Genomic DNA, 25,396 nt, shown 5'->3' with positions numbered 1-25,396 from the left:
CAGCAGTAGTAAAAGATTTTCCTCTTTTGTGCATGTGAAGACAAGATGAACTTTCCAAGATTTGAAGAAAAATGAAATAGAAAATGCACAGCTAAGAAAACAGAAATATGTAAGCTGTACATAACTGACAGAAGGGTATTAGTGGTACTGTTCAGCGAATGCCCAAGAGTGCAGCCTAAGAAACCAAATGCATTCAACATATAAATTCATGGGTTTAATAGATTTCTCAAGTGTCCCCATGTGTGCTGGTTTAAAGGTAAACCAGCAGGGGAAATGAGCTCAACTCAAAGGAGAGATTATATGTCAGAATAACAATTTAATAAAATAAGTACAAATAAGTAAATAAATAAATACAATAAGTAAATAAATAAATACAATAAGTACAATTATACAGACAAACAGTTGGTTTTAACCCACAAAACCCAAATGTATAACCCAGCACCCTGGAGCATGAACAGAGGGGTGTTTGTTGGGCCCCCCGAGTCCAAAGTAAAAGGAGAGGGGAAAACCTGTTGGTGAGAGTGCTCTTGCAGTCTGGTCAAGAGTGGTGATTGCAGTCTGGCTGAAAAGTGGTGGCTGCAGTCCAGTCAAGAGTGGTGGTTGCAGTCCAGTTGAGAGTGGTGATTGCAGTCTGGTTGAGAGTGGTGATCTGCAGTCTTCCTCTGGATCCCAGGAGTGGTTAAAAAAGTCCCAAGACTCCAAGATTATATAACCTCCAGTTCAGGCAGGAATGCCCAGTACCTCCCTCAGGGCGGGGAGTTCCACAAAGGGTGTGAGGACAGGAGCATCCTCCTATCTCGAAGGCCTCTTAACACCCCATTTATAGCCTGAGGAGTCAGGCTGCTCTGGGCAGATGGTGTAAATGGTCTACTGATAACAGTTTCTGGGAAATGTCATGGAAGGCTATAGAATATACAGTTTTGAGTTACACCCATACAGTGATGAACTGGTCCCAGTTGTTCTAACTAGGACACCATGTTATTATACAAATACTCTCAAGAATCCCATGTAGTCACTGAAACAAAGTGTTCAAACATATTTTAAAAAAAAAAACCACATAAAAGGAAGAAAATAAGAAGTTAAAATAAAACTGTATTTATGAGAGCTACTAATGTTCATAACAAAAGTTCCTTTTTCCCTCTTTTAATGTGCAGCTGATCAAATCTGTAACTCAACACACCCTTTTGCTTCCACTCTTACAATAACGCCAGTCCTTTCACTTCCAAAATGCCAGAATCTATACTGGCACTGAACCACAATTCATCTGGCTGACTGCAACAGCCTGTGCTTATCTCCTCCGGACCAGTCAGCAGACAGACACACAACATTTGTTCAGCAGCTTTCACGATTCTTGCACCCTATTAAAATCCTACTGCATACTGCTCCAATGCAAAATGCAAGTAATAATGTTCATTAGGAATAAGAAAACACAGCAGGTGCCGCATTCTGAATTGAATAAATTTTTTGTGTTTCACCAGAAATCTCTAACACAAACTGTTTCTCTTATATAGCGTGACATCTGCAGGTAAAATTTTCTTCTTCAAAATGGACTAAATTGCTTCAGCTACAGTGAGCAACCCCTATGAACTATAAGTTTTTGTAGATAATTTTCAACTCTTTCAAGAACCTGTAATATAAGCTCTAAACCAGATGATGATCACATTTATTAATCTTTAAACTTCCAAGAACACAAGTGGAATAAGAAAAAAGAAAACACCATAGGTTGTCCAGCCGTTTTAAAAAAAATCTTGTTATTAATGAAAATTAGAAAGTGCATACTAGTAGGATATGAATTGACTGTATAACCCTGTAGTAACTAGGACTAACAGTTCAGTTTTCTCTACTCTGTCCAGTATTGACCTGTGCAATAAAAAATGAAGGCAGTCAATCAGTGCAGCTTTTGACATCAGATATCAGTGCCTCAGGGGATGTTGACCCAAAGCACAAGGAGTTTTCAGCAGCAAAGCCATAGCAGTAACGCTGTGTTCTACTGTGTCTTTCAGATACACCATTCAAAAAAACCTGCTATAATAAACCATGCATTTACAGAACTGTAGAATGCATATTCTGTTTAGAAATTTATAATGAAGGCTAGAAATAAAACACTTCAACTGGTTCGATATATGCATCTGAACATATATTGCATTTCACTTGTCCTTCCCACTGCTTAAGTGCTCAACATCATACACTGTAGTGCTCAAAGCCAATCTCTCCTGTTTTCAGGTTTATTCTCCCTTCAAAATAATTTTTCATTGTATATTATTAAACATCCTGTAAAAGATTTCTTATGGCCCTGCATTTAGACACACTTTTTCTTCTAATTAAAAATGAGAGATAACTCATCTACAGGTAACTTGATAGGCACTACTATCGAAAGTGGTAATTTGAAACTATGTCTGAATATTTTTCAATAAAAACTGCCTGCATTAGTTTGAATAATTCCCCACACATTACAGACTGCTTATACAGACTGCTTATACTGCTTCTTCAGTGTTGCATAACTGGGAATACCATCCTCCTCTACATAACACAGGAATTGTCTGAAAAAATGAATTCCTGCATTTAGTTAAGGTTCATCTGTGGGAGGACACTGATGCTTTTAAGTGTTTACAGAGGAAGTATGTTTAATTTCTTGTATAATTTAAGACATCTGAATAGTACCATCAGTTGGCCATGACATGTTACAGGTTTCATTTTCTGTCCTTTGCTCTTAAACAGCTACTTGCCTAATTTTGGTAAACTAGAAGATACATGGTCTCCATTTCAAAAGCAATAAACAATATATCAAATAAAGCACTAAAGTCCTTGCTAACTTTTTTTTTCACTGCATCGTAATTACTGATCTAGAGTGATTACTTTATGTGGGAAATATTAAGAAGAAAATTGGTTTATTGTGGAAAGGGAAAAAATTGTTTCCTGATATGGAAAAGATGAATAATGACTTAAGGAATGACTTGCATTATTCCTTATTGTACTTTTTCCTATTCTAATCAAAGAGTATGGAATAGGGTCCTATACAAGAAAACTATATTTAAAAGCTCAGTTAGCTTAGATTATGTGACCTAACTCTTACTTCTTCCACTTTTTTCAGCATCCATTAAGACTTCGCCTCTCTTCACTAATCCTACACTCTTCTACAGCTTCAATTTTTACTTTCATATGACATATGCTTTTCTGTATTTTTTAGCATCTTTCCAGATGCTCTAACTGCATGTTCCAATTGCAAAAATACAGCCCTTCAGCCATCTTCCAAGTTTTATTTGTCAAATAACATCTCTACATCTTTACAGTTCCAGCATTCACTCTACTTCATGTCCTTGTAAATGCTGCATCAATCCTAGTCACATACTTCATATCTTACATCTAAGCTTTTCACAAGTCTTACTGCCACTTAATTACATCCCCAGACTTCCTTTACATTCATATAATTTGTGCTTATTTCCTTCATGGCTACTCTGCTGGCCAAACATGCTTCTTAAATCCATTTGCCATTTGACTGCCTCCAGAATTTGGCCTTTTACCTCATGATTCCTTCATATCACATCTCTTCTCAAATCCCCCTTCACCTGCTAGTCACCTTCAGACTACAACTTTCATTCCCTGAACTTGTTCCCTCTGACTTTTTTATTTCCTAGGTCCTAAATAGCTATTCTCTTTTGTTCCACCTTTTCAACTTCCATACCTTTCACAGAATCAATAGTTGTGTACATGAACCATCCAGCACTTGTTTTGGACAGCCGTCCATACAAAACATACTTTTTTTTTGTTCCCACCTAGAATTTAAATTTTTCTCTCCCCTTACTCTCTTAAGTTTAAAAAACAAATCATGTAAAGAGTCAGAGCAGTCCTGGCAGGCATAATTATGCAGGGTTTTGAGAAAGCAATTAGTCTATTTGCAGTGGATATTTTCATGGCACTCCACATAAAGTAAAAATTTATTAACATTAACCTGCTGCTTAACTGATAATATGGACAAAAGAGGTTTTTACAAAGTATACAGAGCAACAGAAAAAAAAAGGCATAATATGCCTATATACATCTGAGAGAGGAATCAAGAAAAAGGAAATTTTGTTTGTATGGACTCTCACCAATGCTGGGTCAAAATCTAACCAGGAGAAAACTACTGAGGATATTTTCAGTTGCAAAAGCGTAACAGTAATTTTCATTGGTTTTTACTTACCTGATAAGACAACTTCAACTAGGTCTCCTTCTTGGATATCTGCAGCTGATTTCACCAACTGGAGAATGTTTTCAGAGGCAGGGTCATGGCGGAAGAGCAAGATTTTGTCATACATTCCGTAGAAACCACATTCAGGAAACTGCAATACAAACCCATCCGAATTTACTATGCTGTGAAATACATAACTGTACACCACAATTAATGTATAATGAAATTTTGAGGACAGACTGGACCACTTGTCAGACTAGTACCAAATAGGATATATATTTTTCATGTATGAAAATATTTATCATTATATTTTGAAAATGGTTTTTCCCTAAGCAAGAAAGCTCATTTGCCTTCCTCTTCCTGTGAGCAAGGCAGTATCCACTAAAAAACGAGAGAGAAATAAGTGTATTCCTTAGCCACTGTTAATAACTTTTTCAAACATAAGCTCCTGAGTAAGATGATTTAATTAGACCCTCTTGGAGCAGATGTCCTATGGAGTGCCCTTCTAGTCTATATTACATTATTCCATGATTTTATGATCTCTTCCCAAACAATTGCCAAAAGGTGCCTTGAGGCCAAAAGCAATATATGTCAGCTCTGCCTAAGATGCAATGCCTAAATGATAGCTCATTATGAAATACCTATTTCTCGAGACTGAAACTATGAGGCACATAAAGCAATGCTTCCAAACTTAATCATAATCATTTATTTCACTGAAGAGAAGTTGTAGCTTTGAAATCAGATTAAATCCTGTTTAAACCAGAAGAGATTTTTAAAAACTCTGAGGTTATAAACTGGAGATTATTATCTAGGTAACTTGGATTTTTTCTTTTTTTTTTTCTGCACAACAAAAACTACTGAAAGTTTTTTTCATGCTCCCAGCCTAAAGAACTAAGATTTTGTTCTGAAAACACAACTGAGAAACTCTTTTTCTGTTACAAGAGATTCTGTTCAGTTCTACATCAATGCACTACTCCATGTTTTATCATCATGCGGTGAAAAAACCACAATGATAACCATAGCTCAAGACATAAATTGGCATGTTTTGAGGTTATACTTTGCAGCAGTATAATTTCCAGAATGCAGAATTAAAGGAATCCAACAAAAAGTACTTTAAAACTTGGGTATATTTATATATATATTCATTACTGATTACTGGAAGCTTTCGAATCTATCCAAGTATCCCAAAAAGTTATGCCTTTTCTAAGTTTTGAAGCATGTACTGAAAAGAGAAGACAGAAAAAAAATAGTCAGATCTCTGGTTTGAATGAAATACATCTAAATGTCTGAAGTTTTTTCTGTCTTCTTATTCCAGCTTATACAGTAATTACCAACACACTGCTAATTCTTGGTTGGGCGAACTACCTGCCTGAAAAAAAAGAGTTAGTGAATTTAGTTCCTCAGACAGGTTTTATACTGAACAGAAAGAATTTCTGGTCTCTCAAAAACATAGGAATTACTCACAGAATATCTCCAAAGTCTGCTATAGTGCATATGTTTAAAGATGCACAAATCTGGTTCACATCCACTATCCACCACATTAAAAATCGACAGATCATTTATGTATATGATATGAGAGAGTCTGTTTCCTTGAGCACCTCTATCATCTACCAATTACAAACTGAAAGAGTTGGCAATCTATTGTCAAACTTTGAGAAGGCTGGCACCAATACATGCACTTCTGAACATGCATTACAATCACATATATAAAAGAGAAACATATTTCTAAAACTTTCCTAGTAATCAGTTAACCATTCATATCACGTCACATTAACAATGAGATGTACTTTACCATGTTCATAAAGCTTAAAATGGCTTACCATGTCATTTTTAACTCATATTTCCAAAATAGTTCTCACTGAAGATTACCATCTCTACATGGAACAAAAACTTGCTCTCTAAAAATGTGGTCTGTTGTCTTATAAAAATTTTATGCATGTTTTTTCTTATTAAGAGGGTGTTGTGTTTTAAAATCATCTGGAAATCAAGCTCCAAGCAGACGCTTCCTTTCCCTTCACCCACTCAAGTGAGAAAAGAGCCAAAAAGGCAGAGATTATGGGTTGAGATAACTAGAAAAACAGCTATGAAATATGAAAAAAACCCAGTAACAGCAACAATACTACTAATAATAATAGTGTTATTAATGTGCTTACATGCAAAAAATGCTTACAGAAGTCTGACCGACCCAATGTTATTGTGGTCAGTGCCACGCCGCTTCCCAAGACAAAGGAGAAAATGGTGGACATTACTGCCGGCATTTTTTCCTGAGTCTGAGACAACACAAACCAAAGACGGACAAACCCCACAAGGTGGACTGTCCACGCCACACCACCTCCACCACCCTGCTCACTCCTTTGCTATTGCGGGAAACAAGGAACAAAATGGCAGTGGTCCTGCATCATGTTCCCCTTTTCTTCCACCCAAAGCCACATATCCCCAGCAATTATGTGGCTGGTATAGAACCTAGACACACCCCCACACGGCTCCAGGCTCCACTCCCCCCATGGCAATTGTGAGAAAATTAACTCTATCCTGGACGAAAGAGAGGTAAAGCCATTTCTTTCTATTTTCATATTCTTCTGTAAAGTAACGAAAGTTCTGTAAGAGACGTGCACTACCACATTCAAATCTTACAGAAGCAACATCAGGTGGAATAAAATAATCAAGACAGAAACTAAATTTTTGTTTATTTAAAGTAAAACTATCATATAGACCCCAATTCTAATAGAGTTGTTAGCCAGCCAAAAGTCACATTTTGTAATGACATAACCAGTGAGGTAAATAAATGTTGCCATATTTGGATAATTTTTTTGCATCTTCATGTTACTCTACAGGTACATTTTCATGCTAAATCAATAACATCCTCTATCATCTTAACTATGGAAAAAAGGACATAAGAGACTTCAAGTTCTAGTACAATTGAAATAAACTCCTAAATATAGCAACATCAGTAATTTCTGAGAAACAGTACATTTTCTCCCACAGTTCCAAGTGTGAAGAAATATTTCAAGTATCCCATACTTTATATGCAGTAAATATTAAAACTGTATTAAGCCAAATAATGCCAAAGAACCTTAATTATCAAGGCAGTATTTCATAAATTCTGTTAAACAATAAATTATCCAACCTATAGTCAAAAGCATTTCTCTAGGTCAAGAACAAACTAAATTATGGCTCAGATGTAAAATAGTTGCTTTAGCCTTCAAAGAAATTTGCATTACATTAAGCATAAGTGGGAGTGAATCAAAGCTTTTGAAGGGACTGCAATTACACTCGGCATGCATACTGGTTCTAATGTAGCCTAGGTAATAGCAGATGACACAGGCACTGACACCTGAGTGTCTAACAGAGTCATTCAATGCTTGACCCAGTAGCGCTGAGCCGAACCTAAAAGCCTGTTGGAGCCACTCAGATGCCTGTGACACCAGGCTCCACGGCTGAACAAGCACTTCTTCCCTTACCCCAGTGCCACTGACAGCAGCAGATTGACTCGTCTCTTAAACATTTTAAATTTAGAACATTCATGAGAAAGTAATCCTGGTGGAATTATAATTTTAATTCAAAAACTTCCTATCGTGCCACAGTATACAAACCTAATGGTATTCATAATAATTTCCTTTTACAGAAGTAGTGAAATACCAGCCTTCAAAATGGGCACTGCTAACCCTTTTCAGACACTGCAAGATTTTTCTAATTTCACTGATTTCAGAGATACCACAGGCATTTCCCTCTAAACTCATTATGACTTAAATTGATTGCTCTCTCTCTATATTCCCATTCCCATTTGTTTTTTTCAAATCAAGTCCACTTCTACCTAAAAAAAGTATTTGAGATACTACACATATTACATATGTGTGTATAAATATGTGTATCTTGAGGTATCACTTATATTCTGTAGAAAAAGGTAAATTCAATCACAACATTTTTTGATAAATTATATACAAGAATTATTTTTTGTGTTTGAATTAGTTTTCTCCAGATAAACTACTTTCATGTCAAGAAAGCAATTTCAATAGTGCGATTCTTCAAACATTATATTAAGGCCAACTGTTGCAACGACAGAAATTCCCTCAGCTAAACTTATTCCTGCCAACAATAATGTTAATTTGCACAGACAAAAGTAAACAAAAAAACCAACCACGAAGTTTGGTACTACACTATAAATAGCATTCAGTTTCCCTAAACACAGGACAAAATAAAGAAACAATGGTATTGGAGCTAAGTTCCTCAATGCTAATAAAAGCCTTTTTTGCAATATAAGAGCTGCTTAAAGTGGAATTACTAGACTTAAATGGTCATTGTAATTGCCACAATGACCAAATGCAAATTTCTGTAAGAATCAGGACTGTCAAACTGCTTATGTGGGGTTCAGAAACAGGATCTATTTCTGGGTGCTTAAGAAGTCATCAGTAGCCATTAAGACATCACAACTGTCCATAAACACTTTGTTTGCCTACTCCAAGCGTGAAGTAGAATGTATTACTCAAACGGCTTTCAGTGTGGTTCAATCTAAGGTGCAGTAGTTAAAAGGAGCCTCAGCACTAACTTTCCCTCAGCAGATATTAAAACAGAAGCAATCATTGCAGTGTTTTTACCCTTAGCAACTGTGAACATCTCAAGAAAATCCACCAAAATATTTCACCAATAACTATACAGAGGCCAAATGATTATGCAAATTCTGGATTTTCATTAAAAAATCCTCCAAGTGATACTACAAAAAAACTACAGACTCAAACGTCAATAATTAGAACCTCTAATTGTAAGTACTCAGTAATTCATTTAATCCATTGCACCAGTCAATAATTTCAATGGCGTATGTCCCTCTACATGCAAACAACAAGCTGAACTCTGTACATCCATTATCATACTGTCCTATTAACAGTTGTTCTCAAAACAAGGATCAAAGACAAACTGACAAAAGGCAAGATTAGTCATATGTAAAACTCTATCCACTTACTGTGACAATCAAATGGTTTTATTATTACAGAACTTTAGAATACTGATATAGCTAAATGCTAACATATTTCACAATTGAATTGTGAAGCTTTCAAAAATTAATAATAACAAACCATATACGCAGTTATCTGAATGGAGAACCTATTCACTCTTCTTCTTTGCTGTGGTAAACCAAAATTTCAAATAGAAATTTACTTAAAGGAAAGGCGAGACTGTCTACAGTGAGACAACTCTCTTATCAGTTTGGTTTAATAATTATGTATTTGGAAGATCAGCATAGCAAGTATCTCAAATGAAAAACAGATGAAAAATAAATTTCTTCCACATTAAGAACTTTATCTGGAAGAACATACTCTAAACACTGATGATGGTTTCAGTGCAATTACTAATGTGAAAAAAGTCTGTAGATGTGATAAGTTTGCAAAAATTCTTCTTTCAACATAATAAAATTGTAATGTTTTTGTAACATACAGGTAAGATAGATTCTCAGCGTTAAGGGTGAAAAAGAAAAAAAATAGTCCTCTTCCTGTTTTTATCTTTTTGTATGTTACTACAATTTTGCACATCTGTAAGGGTTAGTTTCTCTTGCTTTATTCTAGGAAGTAATGACAGTTGTCTTTTTGATTTTTTCAGTCCCTGATTAAACATTAAATTGAACTACATCATCTTTAGTGATCACTGTTTTTCTCTTCTAAATTAGTTAGTTTTTTACAAGCCATCCACTTAGAGAAGTCCTTAGTGATTACCATAACAGCAACTGCAACAAGAACCTTGATAAAACCTGGAAGTCTTTCACAGCACAAAGATAATGATCCAGCACACTAAAGTCTGCAGGATAAACAATGTCTTCACATAGCATATGGAGAAGCTGAGTCACACCGAATGTTTGTTGACTTAACTTGATAAAACAAGTAACCTTGACCTAACCTAAACAAGACTGTTGAACTGGCCCTAATATGTGCATAAATAAATTAATCGTCTTACATTGATACATCTGGTTTAATATAAAGATATAAATGTACAGAATTTTTGAAACAATCATATTAACCAAACTTAAACATTCTTCTTTTATATTCTTTAAATAATAAAGCATTTTATTTTTAGAAGTCAGAATTTCCTTTGTCTGCAGAGGTCAGAATACAGAAGAATCATGAAACTGAAAAGCCAATTTGTGGCCAAGAGGACTGTCTAAATTTTCACCTAGCTGTGGCAGTCACTAATAACCCACTTGCAAAACTCAAGAGATTTTTTAAAAGGTTCTATTTACCAAGCACAAAGATATCATGAAAATATTAGTCTTTCTTTTATGCATAAACAAAAATACCACAAGACTCCATGGTTTTGTTGTTAAGAAACACCAGCTATTATTCAAAGACTTTCTTCACATATACACCACTACAGTTACTACAAACTAACACAAACACTGGAGTTTAAATAGAAATTTACACTATGACTATCTGGAATATACGTAGCAACATCTCAGTAAGAACAGGAGGTGCAGCTTGCTCCAGTAGCAGTGGTATCTCCACCTTAATCCAGAATGTTTCATGCTGTGCTTAACACATCTCAGAAATGGTGACTCCCTCTAGACATTTCCAGTAACTGCATTTGCACTTGCCAGGCAGACAAACAGCAAGGATAGGCAGGAGACTGCTATTTCTTTCCTTATTCTATTTTCCCCAGGAAATCGGTCTTCAGTTATACAGGAAAGAAAAGGGTCAGAAAATATAAGAAGTACTACTGATCAACTTGGTACTACCTATGTTGAAGTACTACTCAATACAGGCTCTGGTCAAGCCCATTTGTCACACATACAGAGAGACAGATTATGAACAAATATCTTGCACTGGAAAGGTAAAGGAGTAACTGAAGAAATCCTGATGGGTTAGGAAAAGAGATGACCAGAGTAAGGAAAATACACTTAGAATAGGGGCATAGGAAAGACTTTGATTGTCTCGTGAGCCTTGAGAATAGCAGCAAGGACCCAGATTTACAAGGGTTAAAGTGGTAAATGAAAAGAGCAATATAGGTCTTCGCTTCCATTTTGCCTTTGCATTCCTAAAAAAATATTGAAATTTTTGCTTCCAATCTAACTTCTAAGTGAAACATACAAGTTACTAAGAATATACCCAATATAGTAGCCAGGAACCATTCTCTGGATCCATAGCTAAGTGGCATAAAAATGGCTCACTGCCACACAGCTGACCTCTTTCCTCAGATGCTGGGAGACAACATTCCCACTGCTTATTTTAAACAGTGCTAGGACCCAAACCGCCTGGACATCATCTGAACGAATGTGATGTGCCACAGTTTGAAATGTATCAGGAAGCATGCAGTTAAACCACTGAAAAGTTTCGTGATTTTGGGCCAGTGCTTGAGCCTGTATTCTCACTTAGGTTTATTCTACAGACATATTTTTAGAGGTAACTTCAGAGAGCCATTATCATTTGATACATTCCTAACATCCGTTAAGCTTCTTAATGCTTTACTGTGGACAGTGTCATTCCTTATTTACTTTCTTTTTACTTTTTTACTACAAGTCTTGATTAATTACATGTTCTATAAAGCACTTGGTGCTTCAGAATAGAAGTTAGTAAGCTGTTTCCAAGTGAGCCACCAGAAAGGAGCAAACTTCTTACTGACTTCTTTACGATGTAAACAATATTTTAGATAACAAATATTTTGTTATGTACAAATATTTTGCTAATTCTGTTTGCAGCAGTGATCTGCTGCAGAAGTAAGATTCCTTCATCTCTCTCAAATCAGGAACAGAGTACATAGCCCACACACACTGACTTGGACAATGAAGATCCACAAAGTAAAAAGTCAGGGGAGCTCCATCACAAAGTATCTGTGAGAAAGAAAAAACATGGCCACGGTGAGACATAGGAACATCACTATTTTGGAGAGAGCCTGAACTCTGAACAACCTTTTCATCAGCCTTTTTCAACACAGATTGTTCCCTGTGGCTATTCAGGACAGGAGTTGCTTCCTTTGCATAGTATCTTTAAACAAACAGGTTCTCTTGCTACTTATGCTTCCTGCCACTGTATGTTGGCTTGCCTTCTCTCACTCAAATTGACTGCTGACAAAAATACTGAGTATACATCATAATACTCACGCTACTTACTTCAACGCAGATTTTAAAAACTCCCAGTTCAGGGCAAGCAGTCCTGAGTCTTCTCTCACTCTTCTTGAACCAAGTCTGGCAAGTGGCTGCTGGCTGGGGTCAACCCACCACAGCTCAATACAATTAACCATAAGAAATTTTAAATAATAACACTTCTCTCTCAAACAAAGAGAACTTTAGCATAATTAGTGCAACTTTATTTGTACTACCACAGGACACCAAAATAACTATCTCAGTCTCTATAAAAGATTGGATTTATTTTTCATTGAAACTTCTATGAAAGCATTTTATTCTCAATTACCACATGTGACGGATTACCAAAAATATGGTGATTATGTCTTGGAAGTTGATTCTCGTTAATACCATACAAAGACTACCTTAATTTAAAACAGCCCTTGTCTCTTAAGTGTAATCCATCTTCTCCAAGAGTTATACCTTCTCACTATTACTTCTTCAGCATTTTGTGAATATTCTATTATAGCTTCCAATGCAATGAAGATGATGCAGCATCAAGAAGATGTAAAGAAAAAGTTCAATATCTCAGAAATAGAGAAAACACTGAAATAATTTTGTCACATAAAAATTCTAAAAGTTAAGGTGCCGTGCAAATCAAAGTACGCTTGTGTAGCTGACTGCTCTATGACGTAGATTAGAAGGTTAATTCAGTAGAAACATTTAGAAAAGTAATAATAATTAAACCACAACAATGAGACTCAAAAGATAAACTGGTCTTTGCATCCTGTTGTTGTTGGTAAAAACATTATTACATCTACCATATCTGCATATGCTGCATAACTTCCCTGAGAACTTTCACAAGCAGAAGCACTGAGGGAGAGCATTAACAGCTTCTGTCTTCTCAGTTGTTTCATGCTGAGAATTTGGGAGCACTGCTCTAATAACGTCAATCCATTAATGCCACATTTCTCTAAGACAACAGGGGAACCTCAGCAGAAAGGTTCACACAGTTCCTGTACATGTTCTCTGTGCAGCCCAACATTGTCCACCCCTGTGCAGAATTATGGAGCTTCCTGTAAAACGTTTAGGATAAGAACGTGACAAGTGCCAAATTGCTGACAGGTATCCATTTATGTAGCTAATTCACAAACAGATTGGATTTCTCACCAAGAATGTTGAGAAATGGAGTAGAAACTTTCATGCCCTTCAGCAAACAGGCAGAAAAAAGATGATGAATCACTAACAAAATCAAATCTTTCTCCTAGTTCCTTTAATCCAAAAAAAGTCTAAAGACCATGAGTGAAAAGTCCGTTGCTCACGAGCACTGACTGTTTCTGAAGCTGTAGTCTTAGTAGTTCTATGCCATATATTACATCTGGGAAAACAGATTCCCAATTTCAGAAAGATGAAAAGAAACCAATTCCAGAGCCAATTCAATACATTATTTTATAAGTAGAAAAAAAAAAAACCAAACAAAAAACAAACAAAGCCCAAGCCCCCTTTTCTGCAAGAGTCTACCACCAGATGCTTTTCAGCTATCTCTGACCAAGCATTACATCAATTCAGGACACTCAGTCACCAGCCACATCCATCACTCAAAAGACTACACAGATTGCACAACATATAAACTACTCACATACAGTCAAAGCTTCTGTGTATGATATAAGAGATTTAGACAGATCTAGTAAAAGAAGAGATCTACAGATCACTCACACTTCTGTATACCTCTATTCTACTTTCAAAATTGACTTTATTTCCTTCAAGATAGATGCCAGTCTACATAGCTGCTTAAAGACAGATTAGGTTTTTTTCACAGAAACAGGAAACAAAATAGCTCCTATCAAGAGTACTGTTTTAAATAAAGAATTCCCAAGTACATGGTTTCCTCCTGAAAAAGCAGAATTCCCTCAAATTTTAAGTAAAGTATTAAGATATATTTTGAAAATTAATTAGTCTTTCATCCACTCCCAACATCAATTCTATATTCCAGGAAATATACTGGGAGCCATTTGAAAAATACTTGGTAAGGGCTCTCTTCTACTGAATTTGACAGAAATGTGAATGTATAAGAAGCCCGTTGGTTCAGCTTTTAGTACTAATAACTAGTTTGTTCCTTGGTCACTTGTCAATTTTACTTCCATTTATTAATAACTAGGATCCTTATTAATAAAGGACAAAGAGACAACACAAATTAATAGGATTACTGTCACTCTAATCCTATAAGGAACATAATCTAGAGGGAATCATAGCAGAAGAAAAGGCTGAGGGTGCTCATGTGGGACATCAGTTTAGCATGAGCACACTAGAATCAGGTCTGTATTGGGTGTCAGATGACTAACTTTTAATAAGAACTCATAACATTATGTTACACACATTAATTCCAAATTCCAGGTGTGCCTTAGAAAGCCAAAATACTAAGAGGAAGCTGTCCAGAACAAAAGTAAAGAACATTAGGACAAAAATGTCTGTAAAACATTGTTTTATGTAAATTTAGTATTGTTTTGTAGCTCTGAGTAAGCCATGTCATGGGAAGTCTGGGAGTCATTTTCCACAACACCCAAAAGGACTTTCCTTGCCAAACACCTGTTTAGGGATAGGAAAACAGCATGATTTATTCTTTTTTAAACACAACTAAAATGGCAGCTTTTATATAATAATACTAGAGATATATATACCTCTAGACAGAATCACTCAGGAAGAGGCCATTTGGGTTCCAGGGCTTTCTACTTGAAAGTTTCAAACGTGGACTGTACAACTCTTCAAACAGTTCTAATCATGAAACTAGGATCAGTAAAGAAATGGAAACCAGTGAAAGGAAAATGGGATCACAAGCAGATCACAATAAAGTTTTTGTCTCTGTTATGGGCGCTCACCAGAAACTGGAGAGTTAAGAGATAAAAATCCCCTCCCCAAACACTTTATCAGCAATACTGTTTCTTAACAGAAGTGCTTGTAGCTGCTGTGGTTCCATCTGCAACCAGTACTTCCTTTAATTACATGTATTCACTGCAGGAGAACCTGTCAGCACACAGAGGCATAAAGATTCAACATATGTCTAAGCCTTCTGTGAACCTAGAAACACTTTGACAAAACAAAGAAAATAATTTAAAGAGAAGCATGCAAATAAACCTTAAGGAGAATTATTTTTTTAATTGCTTTCAAAAAAATAAATGCATTAAACAGAGAAATTGCCAGGCTGCAAAAGGAGTTTTAAAGTGTGTGTCTCATACATATAGAAATACAATGCTCAAAACAGGAATTTGATAGCAACAGATACAAATAGAAACTTAAGAGTTGTAGAAAACCACTCAGAAAAGCCCAAAGATATGTGGAAATGTCACCGTCAGCATACTTAAGGGACATTAAAAGTTTTGCTAATACTTTAGGAACAAAAAGAATTTTAGCAATTCTACCACCTATAAATATTTATCAATCACTTTCCCCTTTGGAGAAAAGATATTATTGGGTATTATTAACTAAACACTTTGCATTCTAACATCAGTTGATATGGATGTTGAAGAGGCCTCACTGAAACTGCACAGTCATATTGTCAAGTCCAAAAAACTTTAAAGTGAAATTGAAATAGCTGAAAAGTCAATGGTTGGGTTCTGGAGTAATCAAGATGAGGAAAACTAATATGCTGCTCTTTATAAAGGGACACAGAGATGTAGACTTCTGACAGTAACAGAACAAATGAAAACATGAAGGACAGTACTACTATTTTACCTTGGCTTATGGAAAAACTAGATAACCTGGTAATGTAACAAGGAGACTGCACAAGTATAGCTTAACGGCAACACAGATTCAGACTTTGCAAAATATTACATCAGACACATGGCAACATGGAATACAAGCTGCTCTGATGTAACAGGACCCTATTCTGAAAAGTAACAATGAAATTTAGCTTATGTAGTGAGTAATTAGATGACCATGTATTCTTAATGAATTGTTTTTGCCATAAACTGGGCAGTATGAAAGAATATGGATTTACCACCTCTGCTTTTGGCATGGATGCAACCACAACTGGAAGTCTACCCACATCTAGTATTTAAAATTCAAAAATTTTAAATTCAAAAATTTCTCCAGGCCACTGGAGAAAGGAATCAAGGAAGAATAATAGAATAATTAAGGAACTGAAAAACATGGTCTCCTGTACATGGCAGCAGAGGATTAAACTGTTTAATTTCTAAAGACGAGCCAGGATGTGATTTGATCATTTTTGATAAGCATCAGTACTAGAAAGTGAAATCTCATTATCTATTGATTTATCTGCCTTGCACACAAAGAAACTGCAAGTTCCAATTTCTGACAGCTGAGGCTATGCAGAATTAGATTACACAACAATTATTTTGCTGGCCCGACGTCTTTTTTTGCTTAATTTAAGTATCTAAAAATCTATGCACCTTAATGAAAAATCAATATGGTCATGCTATTTCGATATTATTGGATTTCTGTTTCTGAACGAGGCACTCTATTTGAAAAGGAGTTAATTCAGATGACTCCTATGGCTTTCTTACAAAAAATATTAGAACAAATTATCATAATGTCATAATCTCCAACACTCACTGTCAGGTTAAATTGGATAAAGCTAACAGCTTTCTTGGGACTTTTCTCAGAGCATCTTTCTTTTTCAGACTCAGAACATCAAAAGAGGTATTTAATACATTAGGTATCTGATATTATCCTGACACTCATTTGGGCATTGACAAGACCTCTAATGTAACACTCAGTATAGTTCTGTGTGTCCGAAGACAGCCCAATACCAGCACCAGAAAAAAATTTGCAGAATGCACTATAAAACGCAAGATTTAAAGAGCTAACCAATGATTAGGGGAAAAAAGACAGACCAAGGGAAATTTTGACAGTCTTTAGTTCTGCCTTTAGACAGGTAGTAAAGAGTATATATAAAGGGAATTAACGTTCAATATTAAGAATAAAGGAGAGTTTAACACTGGTAATGACTTTTTAGGGAGCTTGTGGTATCTCCATCACTGGACATTCTGAGAACAGGTTAGACAGAGAAGAGTGCAGATACAGGTGATCCTGACTTGAAACATGAGGAAAGCCTTTTAAGTCTTTGTAAGTCTGTAATCTACAATTGCTTTCAGTTCAGAGTAGGAAAACTATATAAGGTACATTCCTACGGTTTAATGTTCCTTTCTGTGTCACATTCCTGTGACTTTCCTTTCTGATTATCTAAAATTCCAAGTGTAAGTTCAGCTGAATAAATACTTCCCCATTTTAAATCCTGAACTGTTGTGTAGAGCTCCTCTGCAACATTACATAGCTGTCACATTTCACAAGGGAAGTATTTGCATCTCAGTGTGGGTGAATACATGTCCACCCCCATCTAACTGGTACTGACAGATTATTTGACAGTTTAATTTCAGTCAGACCTATCTGCCTCAAGAATATTTTTAAACATCAAGACAAAAGTTGCCTTAGAGTTTAATGTGTCTGGGATGTGCATCTTAGAAATCTTATATCTAACACATGAAATGAACACAGTGTCAACCCCAAATTCCTGCACGGGTTTGATTGTTCAAATATCCACTCCCATACAGTCCTACTTAAGTATTTAAATTTCCCACTAGAGAATTTCACACTCACTAAATTTCACCTCTCCTCCTACAATGGAAATTATATTTGACAGTATTATTCTCAGAGACAAGGAACTGGAACTTTTCTCATGGCTCTGCCCCTCTGACTTTGGATGTTAAATAGGTTCCTCCCTATTGTTTTTTATTGAGATTGAAGCTCTCCTGCTGCTAAAAAATCATAAATGCTTTTGTGAAAACATATTCACTTAATCACATCTCTGAATATTTTAATTTCAAGTGTTGGCTCCTGCCTTCTTGCAAACCCTATTTTAAAAAAGTGTGCTTTTTTAATGCACTTTTCATTTATTGTGCAGTGCTACAATCTTCAGATGCAGAAATGTGTTCCACAATTGATGCTGGAACTTTTAAGAAATTTTTTTCTTTTTTTAGAGTCATCATCCTAACAATCGCTTAAACAAGGACACAAAATAAAGAAATAAGATTATTTTTTTATTACCTAAATTCAGAACTGTTAACTTACAAAGATGCAGAAAAGAAATTTACACAAACAAAAAGGTGAATCAGTTCCTTGAAGCTACTGGTTCACAGGGTATTTTCATACAGAATACCATATTAAAAATATATTGCTTACAGCAAGGAAATGATGGCTTCCTGTCTTTTACTGAGAAATTGAAGTCTCTGGCATTAATCACAATATTTGAAGAGCACTACAAGCAAAGTCAAAATTCCGTTCCTGCCAGGGGATAAGCAGCTGTCTCAAACTAAAAAAACTTTTTGGACCTTCATTTAGCATATAAAGATACCCTTCCAAGTTCTAATAACAAACGAGTCATTGTAAAATAATCTCATTTGCTTGAAGTCTCAGCCATTTGGCACCCAGCCAGCTGGGGGTGAAAAGACAGACACTTAATACACAAAGATCCTAGCAACTACAAGTCTGCAGGGAGCAGGAGATTGTATTGCCAGCAGCTAAGTGAACAAGACCTCAGATATTAAAAGGGAATATAAAAAACTCGGTTTTCATGGGCTGCCTTAGTCTTTTGGAATAGATCAGAAGCAGGAAGATGGGTAGTAATGTTCATAGTCAAAGAAACCTGTAAGCTCCGTGACCATAAAAATGTGGAGTAAAAATGTCAGGAGACTAACTTCTGATGAAAGGAAAATAGAGGAACCAACACAGCCAGCCTCATTCATCACCATTTTAAAACCTAGTTATTCAGTTGAGCTGCTTGAATTTTCTTCTAGTTGAGACAGTCACCTTTCCTAGCAAGACAAAAAAAAAACCCAAAAAAATACAAGACTGAGTTTTGTTGTCTGAACTTTCAAATTCTCCCCCCATCCTCACCTCTTCTTACACAGCAGAAGAAAAGAGCAGCAAGCAAAGTGACAAGTGAAAAAAAAAAAAAAAAAGGAGTAATTTCTTTTTTTACTCAAAAATACTGGTGGTTAATCCATTTAGTTCTAATCACATGCATTTTTCTTGAGTATGGCAGCAAGCCATGAATTCTCAGTGCCCCCTACAAGGAATAGGGATGGCCTGTGGATTTTGACAATACACTAGAGTCCAAACCAAGCCAGAGTAGCCGCAGCTGGGCACTTCTGGTCTACATTCTTTATGTTTGATACCCACCCGGCATTTTCCATGCCCAATATTGAACATTCAAGGTGCTCCAAACACAAACATCTACTGTTACATGCTCACTACCCACATGCCACCTAACAGCCTTCATGCCACCCAGGTCCCAATATTTTTACCCTTTCCTCCTGCACTGCAGGGGGCACTGTTACCATAAAAACGTTTATCATTTAGAAGCATAAATCTATGTATTTTCCCACAGCATGTTCAACTGTTTTGATTCTCTACAAGTGGCAGTGTTCTTATTATGCATCACCAAGCCATGAAATAATGGATGGATGTGTTATTAAGATTATGACAAACACATCCTTTCATTTTATCAGATCCTCTGTAACTGCACAGAGAAAATTTGGAGCTTTTGTCCCTGCAATGTTTACAAAAGTACTTTAGAGATAATATTTGTCCTTCTTGAATGGCTTTACTTCTTTTCCTCACAGCAACAAATACTTTTACTCAACTAATTACATATTATCAGCAGGTAATTTCACTTCAATTACTTCTTGCCTCTAAAGACAGCAAGCGCGCAACTGTGTGAGAACAAAGCTATAAGCACTTCAAATAAGCCCTGATCTGACTGCAGTGATCCAGCATGCTATCTTGAACTGCCAACACGTATGGGTTCAAGAATAACAAATGACATTTCAGAATTCTAAAGCAGCCACTGCAGAATGGGTTATATCACCTTTGATTCACTTTATGCAAGGTACCATTAGAAGCATATGATGGTCATCAAATGCTATGCTCCAAAAAGGTAAATAAGCACTTGAAACTGGATATGATGCATTGACAGACCAGTTTGACTTTCTGGAATTTTCAGCAGGGTAAAAAAACAACCAAGGCCAGGATTTTTAAAAGCATCTGGTAATTGTTCTTTTGCATGCCAAGTTAAAATTGATTATTAGGAACTAGATTAATTTGGTTAACATTCACTCCTTTTTGCTGTGCTGACCATTTGTAACCCATACCACACTGCACCTACAATGTAATAAGAAAGCTAAAAAAAAGTCTGATGAGAAGAATCATACATATGACCGTCCAATAAGTGGGTGCATATAAGCAAAGTTTCTGTTCTGTATGGTCAATCATGTTTTCCACACCAAATGATTCACCAGTATCATCATTTCTACCACTGTTAACTATGCACAGAGGAAAAGATGTTTGTTTTATTATTCATAAATAAACTCAAACTAGTAAAATGAACAAAAATTAACAAGTAGCAAAAAGAAAGCTTGATGAAGTAAAAATAAAATGTCTGTATTATTATGTAGAGTCAAATCTGAATACAGACCAAATTATTACAGCCAGAAACAACTCTGCATGCACAGATGTGGAACCATAGGCAGGTGCATTTTCAAATTACATGCACATTTACATTGTGCTTCTTGGTTTCTAACCATTCTCCCCTCTCCACCCACTGGTCCCTCTTTGGGCCAATCTGATTAGAGACTGAAGATCATCTCAGCCCACAGCCACAGACCCGACTGTTGCAAGTTCTGTTTACAGCCTACAAAAGTCTGTGCAGATAATCTCTCCTACAAAAATCAAAAAAAAAAAATCACCACTCGGAAAAAGTTACAGAGAAAGCCATAATAACTGATTATTTCCAATGATACAGCACAAAACACAGATATGTGCGGTTTCAAAGATAATTAAATAAGGAGTAGTCTAGAAATACCATCTATTTTTATTTTCTTGTAAAGGGAAGAAGACAAAATGCTTAATGTTCTTTAGTGCAATGATAATACCTCTGTCATTCCTCATATCATTACTCAAAATCATTTCAATTTGCAAACTTGCCTATATTTTGCTAAATCTCTTGTCTTAAATGAAGTCCAACTCCTTTTTTGTTCTAAAGATTTTGCAACCACATAAGTGGAGGAAAGTGACCACTGTGCAGTGGTTGCCTCGTAAAAAAAGGCTGAGCAAGGACAAATCACCCACAGCTTTGTCTGCCTACTGGGTATAACAACCAAAGAGTCCATGCCAACTTCCCCACATCACATCAGCCTCCTCCTCCCTTCCCCCTGAACTACAGCTGGCTTTGAGAGAAAAGCACTTGATTTCACCCAAAAGCCCACACAACCAAAACAATGGAATCATCCAATCCTGAATGGAACTAGTTGTATTTATGAAAAAAAAAAAAAAAAAAGAACGAACGATCTATGCTGTTAAGAGGAATTATTAAACAGAAAGAGAAGTCTTCACACTGGTATTTTAAAAAGTAAAAAAAAAAAAAAATATAAAATCTGCCAATGATTACTTCTGCCAAGCTGGAAAAAAGTCCATCTTGTTAAAATGAAATATGCATAAATATACAGGAGTGACAAAAGACTATTTTTTTGCTTTGAGAGCACTATAATTTTACTTAAATGGTAGGTGTTCTTTCTAAACAGAATGGCATTTCAAAGAGACACCCAATCCTGTATTTCAAATGCAACAGTCATCTCTGAAACAGGGTCTTCAAAAAAATTTCAAAATAGTAAGAAGCAAATTACAAAAAAAAACCTTATCAACTCTACTTTGAATAAAAACAGAATCATGAGGAAACAAATGTACCTCTCCCTTCCCCCCTTCTGCTTCCTCCAAAGCCTGTGCCTGCACAAAGATATAAGAAGACACTAAACCACAGAGTCCCACGCCTGCCAACCGCAATGGCTAAATAACTTGCCATGTATCAGCACCATTTTACATGAATGTATTCCCTTGAGATTTGGAAATAAATAAAAATGTATATAGCAAAGTGGTCACTGAAATTAAATGAGAAAGTTTTAAAAAGCTTTTAACAATGAATTATTCTTTATTGAAAAAAGTGAGTTTATGTCTTCATACTATCATACAATGCATCTCTTTACAGTGGCTTGAGTAGGTCATCAAGTCAGATTGCTTTTTCCCTAATGATAAAAACAGCAAACTTACTCCATAGATTATTTTTACTAATTGATTCTAATTGTTTAACCTTCAAATAACTGATTAGAGGAAGAAGAAAAAGGAGGGAATATGGAGGATAAATTTAAATAACAAGAACAGTGAGTCTGGTCAATGCCGGTGAATGAGTGTGATGAGAGCAGAACAGAGCACAAAATTCCTTGAACATTGATTTCAGAATTACAAGGAAGGAAGATCTTAGTCTCATACCCAGCAACTACCCCTCTCCTATCCCTAAGGAAGAGCAGAAACAAGCATTTTAGACTGTCTTCCAACCAGGGTTCTTTGCAAGGCCTGAGAGTGTAGATATTTATATCCACAATTACAGTATATCAAAGACCACTGATAGCAGTTCAAATTCAAAGACTTCTTAGGTTGCTACTTTTATTTAGCAATTTCATTTATGTCATGCTTACTTTTTAAAAAATATTGTGATATCCTTCACACACTGCTATCTAGTATATGAGCTAATATATCTTTCCAGCACTAAGACACAAAAAAACCTTTGTTTGATTGATTTTTAATAAACTGATAAAATCCTAACACACCAGAACTCGCTAGGCAATGGTATCTTTTGTACAGTTTTTAGTAGCTACAAGATGTAGCAAATATCCTAGGAACAGGTCAGACATAAAAGTACAAGACAATCTAGTAGTGTTACAGACTGCTCAAAGGGAAATGAAATGACAGGCTAGAAAACAGAATAGACATGGACTAAATCTAGATTTCCAACATCTGTAGCCTGACTTCTGACCAAACCATATAAAATTTTTATTTCTACCAATAAGATTTTTCAAGTTTTATAATTTTTAAAATTTTTGAAATGCAGTGGAAAACTAGGCTTCACTAGATTCTTGCTGTCATCTCATAGACTTCGGATGTGTTACCAGTACAATCTAGAGACATTGCCCTCTCTATCAGGTAAACAGAAGTTACAAAACACTGACTTAGGCTAGCAACTCAAAAAAAGAGGAGCCTATCATGTCAAGTAACCTCTTCCAGCATCTTTTAAACACACCATAAATTCCTTCAGAAACAACTTCTGTGTTCACAATTACTTACCAACTCAGACATCGACACTCTGCCTCATCATATCTGGTGGAAACATATTGTTAAATTGTTAAACAATGGCCTGCTGACCTCACATTCAATAGAAACTGAATCATAAAAGAATGTTTTGAAATAGATTTTGTAAGTCAATTAACAAAGATGATTTCCACTGAAATCAAAATATTTGTATTCATAGCAAAGTCAAGATAGAAACACCTCTTTTAAGATACACTATATGAAGATACAAGGTCCGACAGTAATTTTGTTAATCTACAGACTTTTACCATGAATGTTGCATTTAACCTAAACAAACCACAGAAGCCAGGTACAAGAATGGAGGCATGCCTCTACAAACAAAAATCGATACCTTTGATTCTAAGCATATTCAATAGAGAGGGATCATGCTCCAGGAAAAAGCACTGGTAAAACTTCAATGTGGGTATAACGCATAAACCCTACACTCCCTTGTCAATGAATAAATAAATAAATAAAATATCAAATAGATTGTTTGGAAAGAAGATAAAGATATTGTAATTAAGGAAATAGTGTAGAAATAGTGTATCTTATGGGATGAGACAAAGTTTTGTTTGGTTAATCTGTCTCAATGAACTTGAAAAAGAAAGTAATAGAACCTTACAGAGATATCAAGATCTAGAACAGAAGGAAAATAACAAGAAAAACCAAGATACAGTCAACAAAAGTGACTATCAGGTGACTACAAAGAGAATCAGGCCACATACTTAAAAAGATGTGGATAGTTTTTCCAAGTAAAACTTCAGGGGCAGAAACCCAAATCTTCTTAAAGTCAAGTTTGACAATTTCATTACACAAGTTAAATGATACAAGTCACTGTAAAGCAGACAGTAACACAGGAGATCCTTTCCAGTCCTAGAATCCTATTTAAACGTAAAGGGAAAAAAAAAAAAGGCACACAAAAAACCCCCCACATCCACATTGCTACTAATCTTACCAAAATACTAAATTATTACTAATCTGTTAATCAGTTTTATCCTCTTAGAAGTAGGCATAAAGAATAAGCTGCTGAGGCAAGGTGAAATCTCTTGAACCAAGCCAATATAAAAGGTGAAATCTCCTGGAGATTTTCACGATGTTTTATACTAGCCTATCATAAAGAAATAACGTAGAAAGTATTAACTTTTACTAATGTGCAAATACGTTAATACATATGATAAATAATTCAAATAATGCACTTTTCCTCCAGAAAGTTCTTAAAGATTAATAGTAATATAAAACCAAACTCATTAATTCTACTTTCATCAGCCCAGAATTTTTTTCCTATTGACCTGGGAATTTTTGTAACCTTTTCCTACATAATATACCTATATGCATTGCATTATAGTAATATATATTTTATATACATATATATATGTATTATATTTCCTCTGTTGTTCCACTACCTATATACTAAATGAAAATCTAGTTTAGATATTTTTATAACAAGCTGCTTCTGTTAATAGTAAATGTTCAAGTGAGTTTTTTGTACACAGATTTATTTCCGAGGTGCCATCTCACAGGTGCACTGGAATTCCAATCTAGACTGACTTATAAGTGCTGGCAAATGAGCTACTGGGAAAAAGAAGGCAAGAAAAATAAAGTAGTGCTGCAGTTGTGATGATGCAGGAATTCAAATAATCCTTAGTGTTGTAGAAGGAATAACTACTTGTCTTTCTCTTCCTTTATGGACACTGACAAACTTACCACCACTTCCTTTGCTAATATTTCTCTCTATCCACAGGTTTCAATGTTTTCACTGAAACCTGGATTAACATACTAAGAAAATTTCAGAGCAACCGTTCTCAACTGTACTTAGCTGTACAGCCACCAGTTATTTTAACCCCAATGAAGGGCTGGCATGATCTTTCCAAATCAATATTTTCCAAATACCGGTTAATGCAGGCACAAAAATGTTACCACTTCTTACCACAGAGTCAAAGACCACAGCTTTAAATGTTTTGTATCTTGTTTTTTCACATTTTATAATTAAACTATATAAA

General features: G+C 35.6%; 1 protein-coding gene across 4 annotated transcripts in view; it reads right to left on the bottom strand.

Moving 5' to 3' along the window:
* Positions 1-25,396, bottom strand: part of PRKD1 (protein kinase D1) — a 124,579-nt gene that overhangs the window by 57,191 nt on the left and 41,992 nt on the right. For all 4 annotated transcript variants that reach the window (XM_027638119.1, XM_027638115.1, XM_027638116.1 and 1 more), the window contains exon 2: positions 4,181-4,319. In XM_027638119.1, coding sequence (XP_027493920.1) covers positions 4,181-4,295 — 115 coding nt within the window. In that variant the 5' untranslated portion in view covers positions 4,296-4,319. The remainder of the gene's footprint in view (positions 1-4,180; positions 4,320-25,396) is intronic.

This window comes from Corapipo altera, unplaced genomic scaffold (genome assembly GCF_003945725.1).
Source record: "Corapipo altera isolate COAL_440 unplaced genomic scaffold, ASM394572v1 23, whole genome shotgun sequence".
NCBI lineage: Eukaryota > Metazoa > Chordata > Aves > Passeriformes > Pipridae > Corapipo > Corapipo altera.
This window is presented reverse-complemented; position numbering and strand designations above follow the sequence as displayed.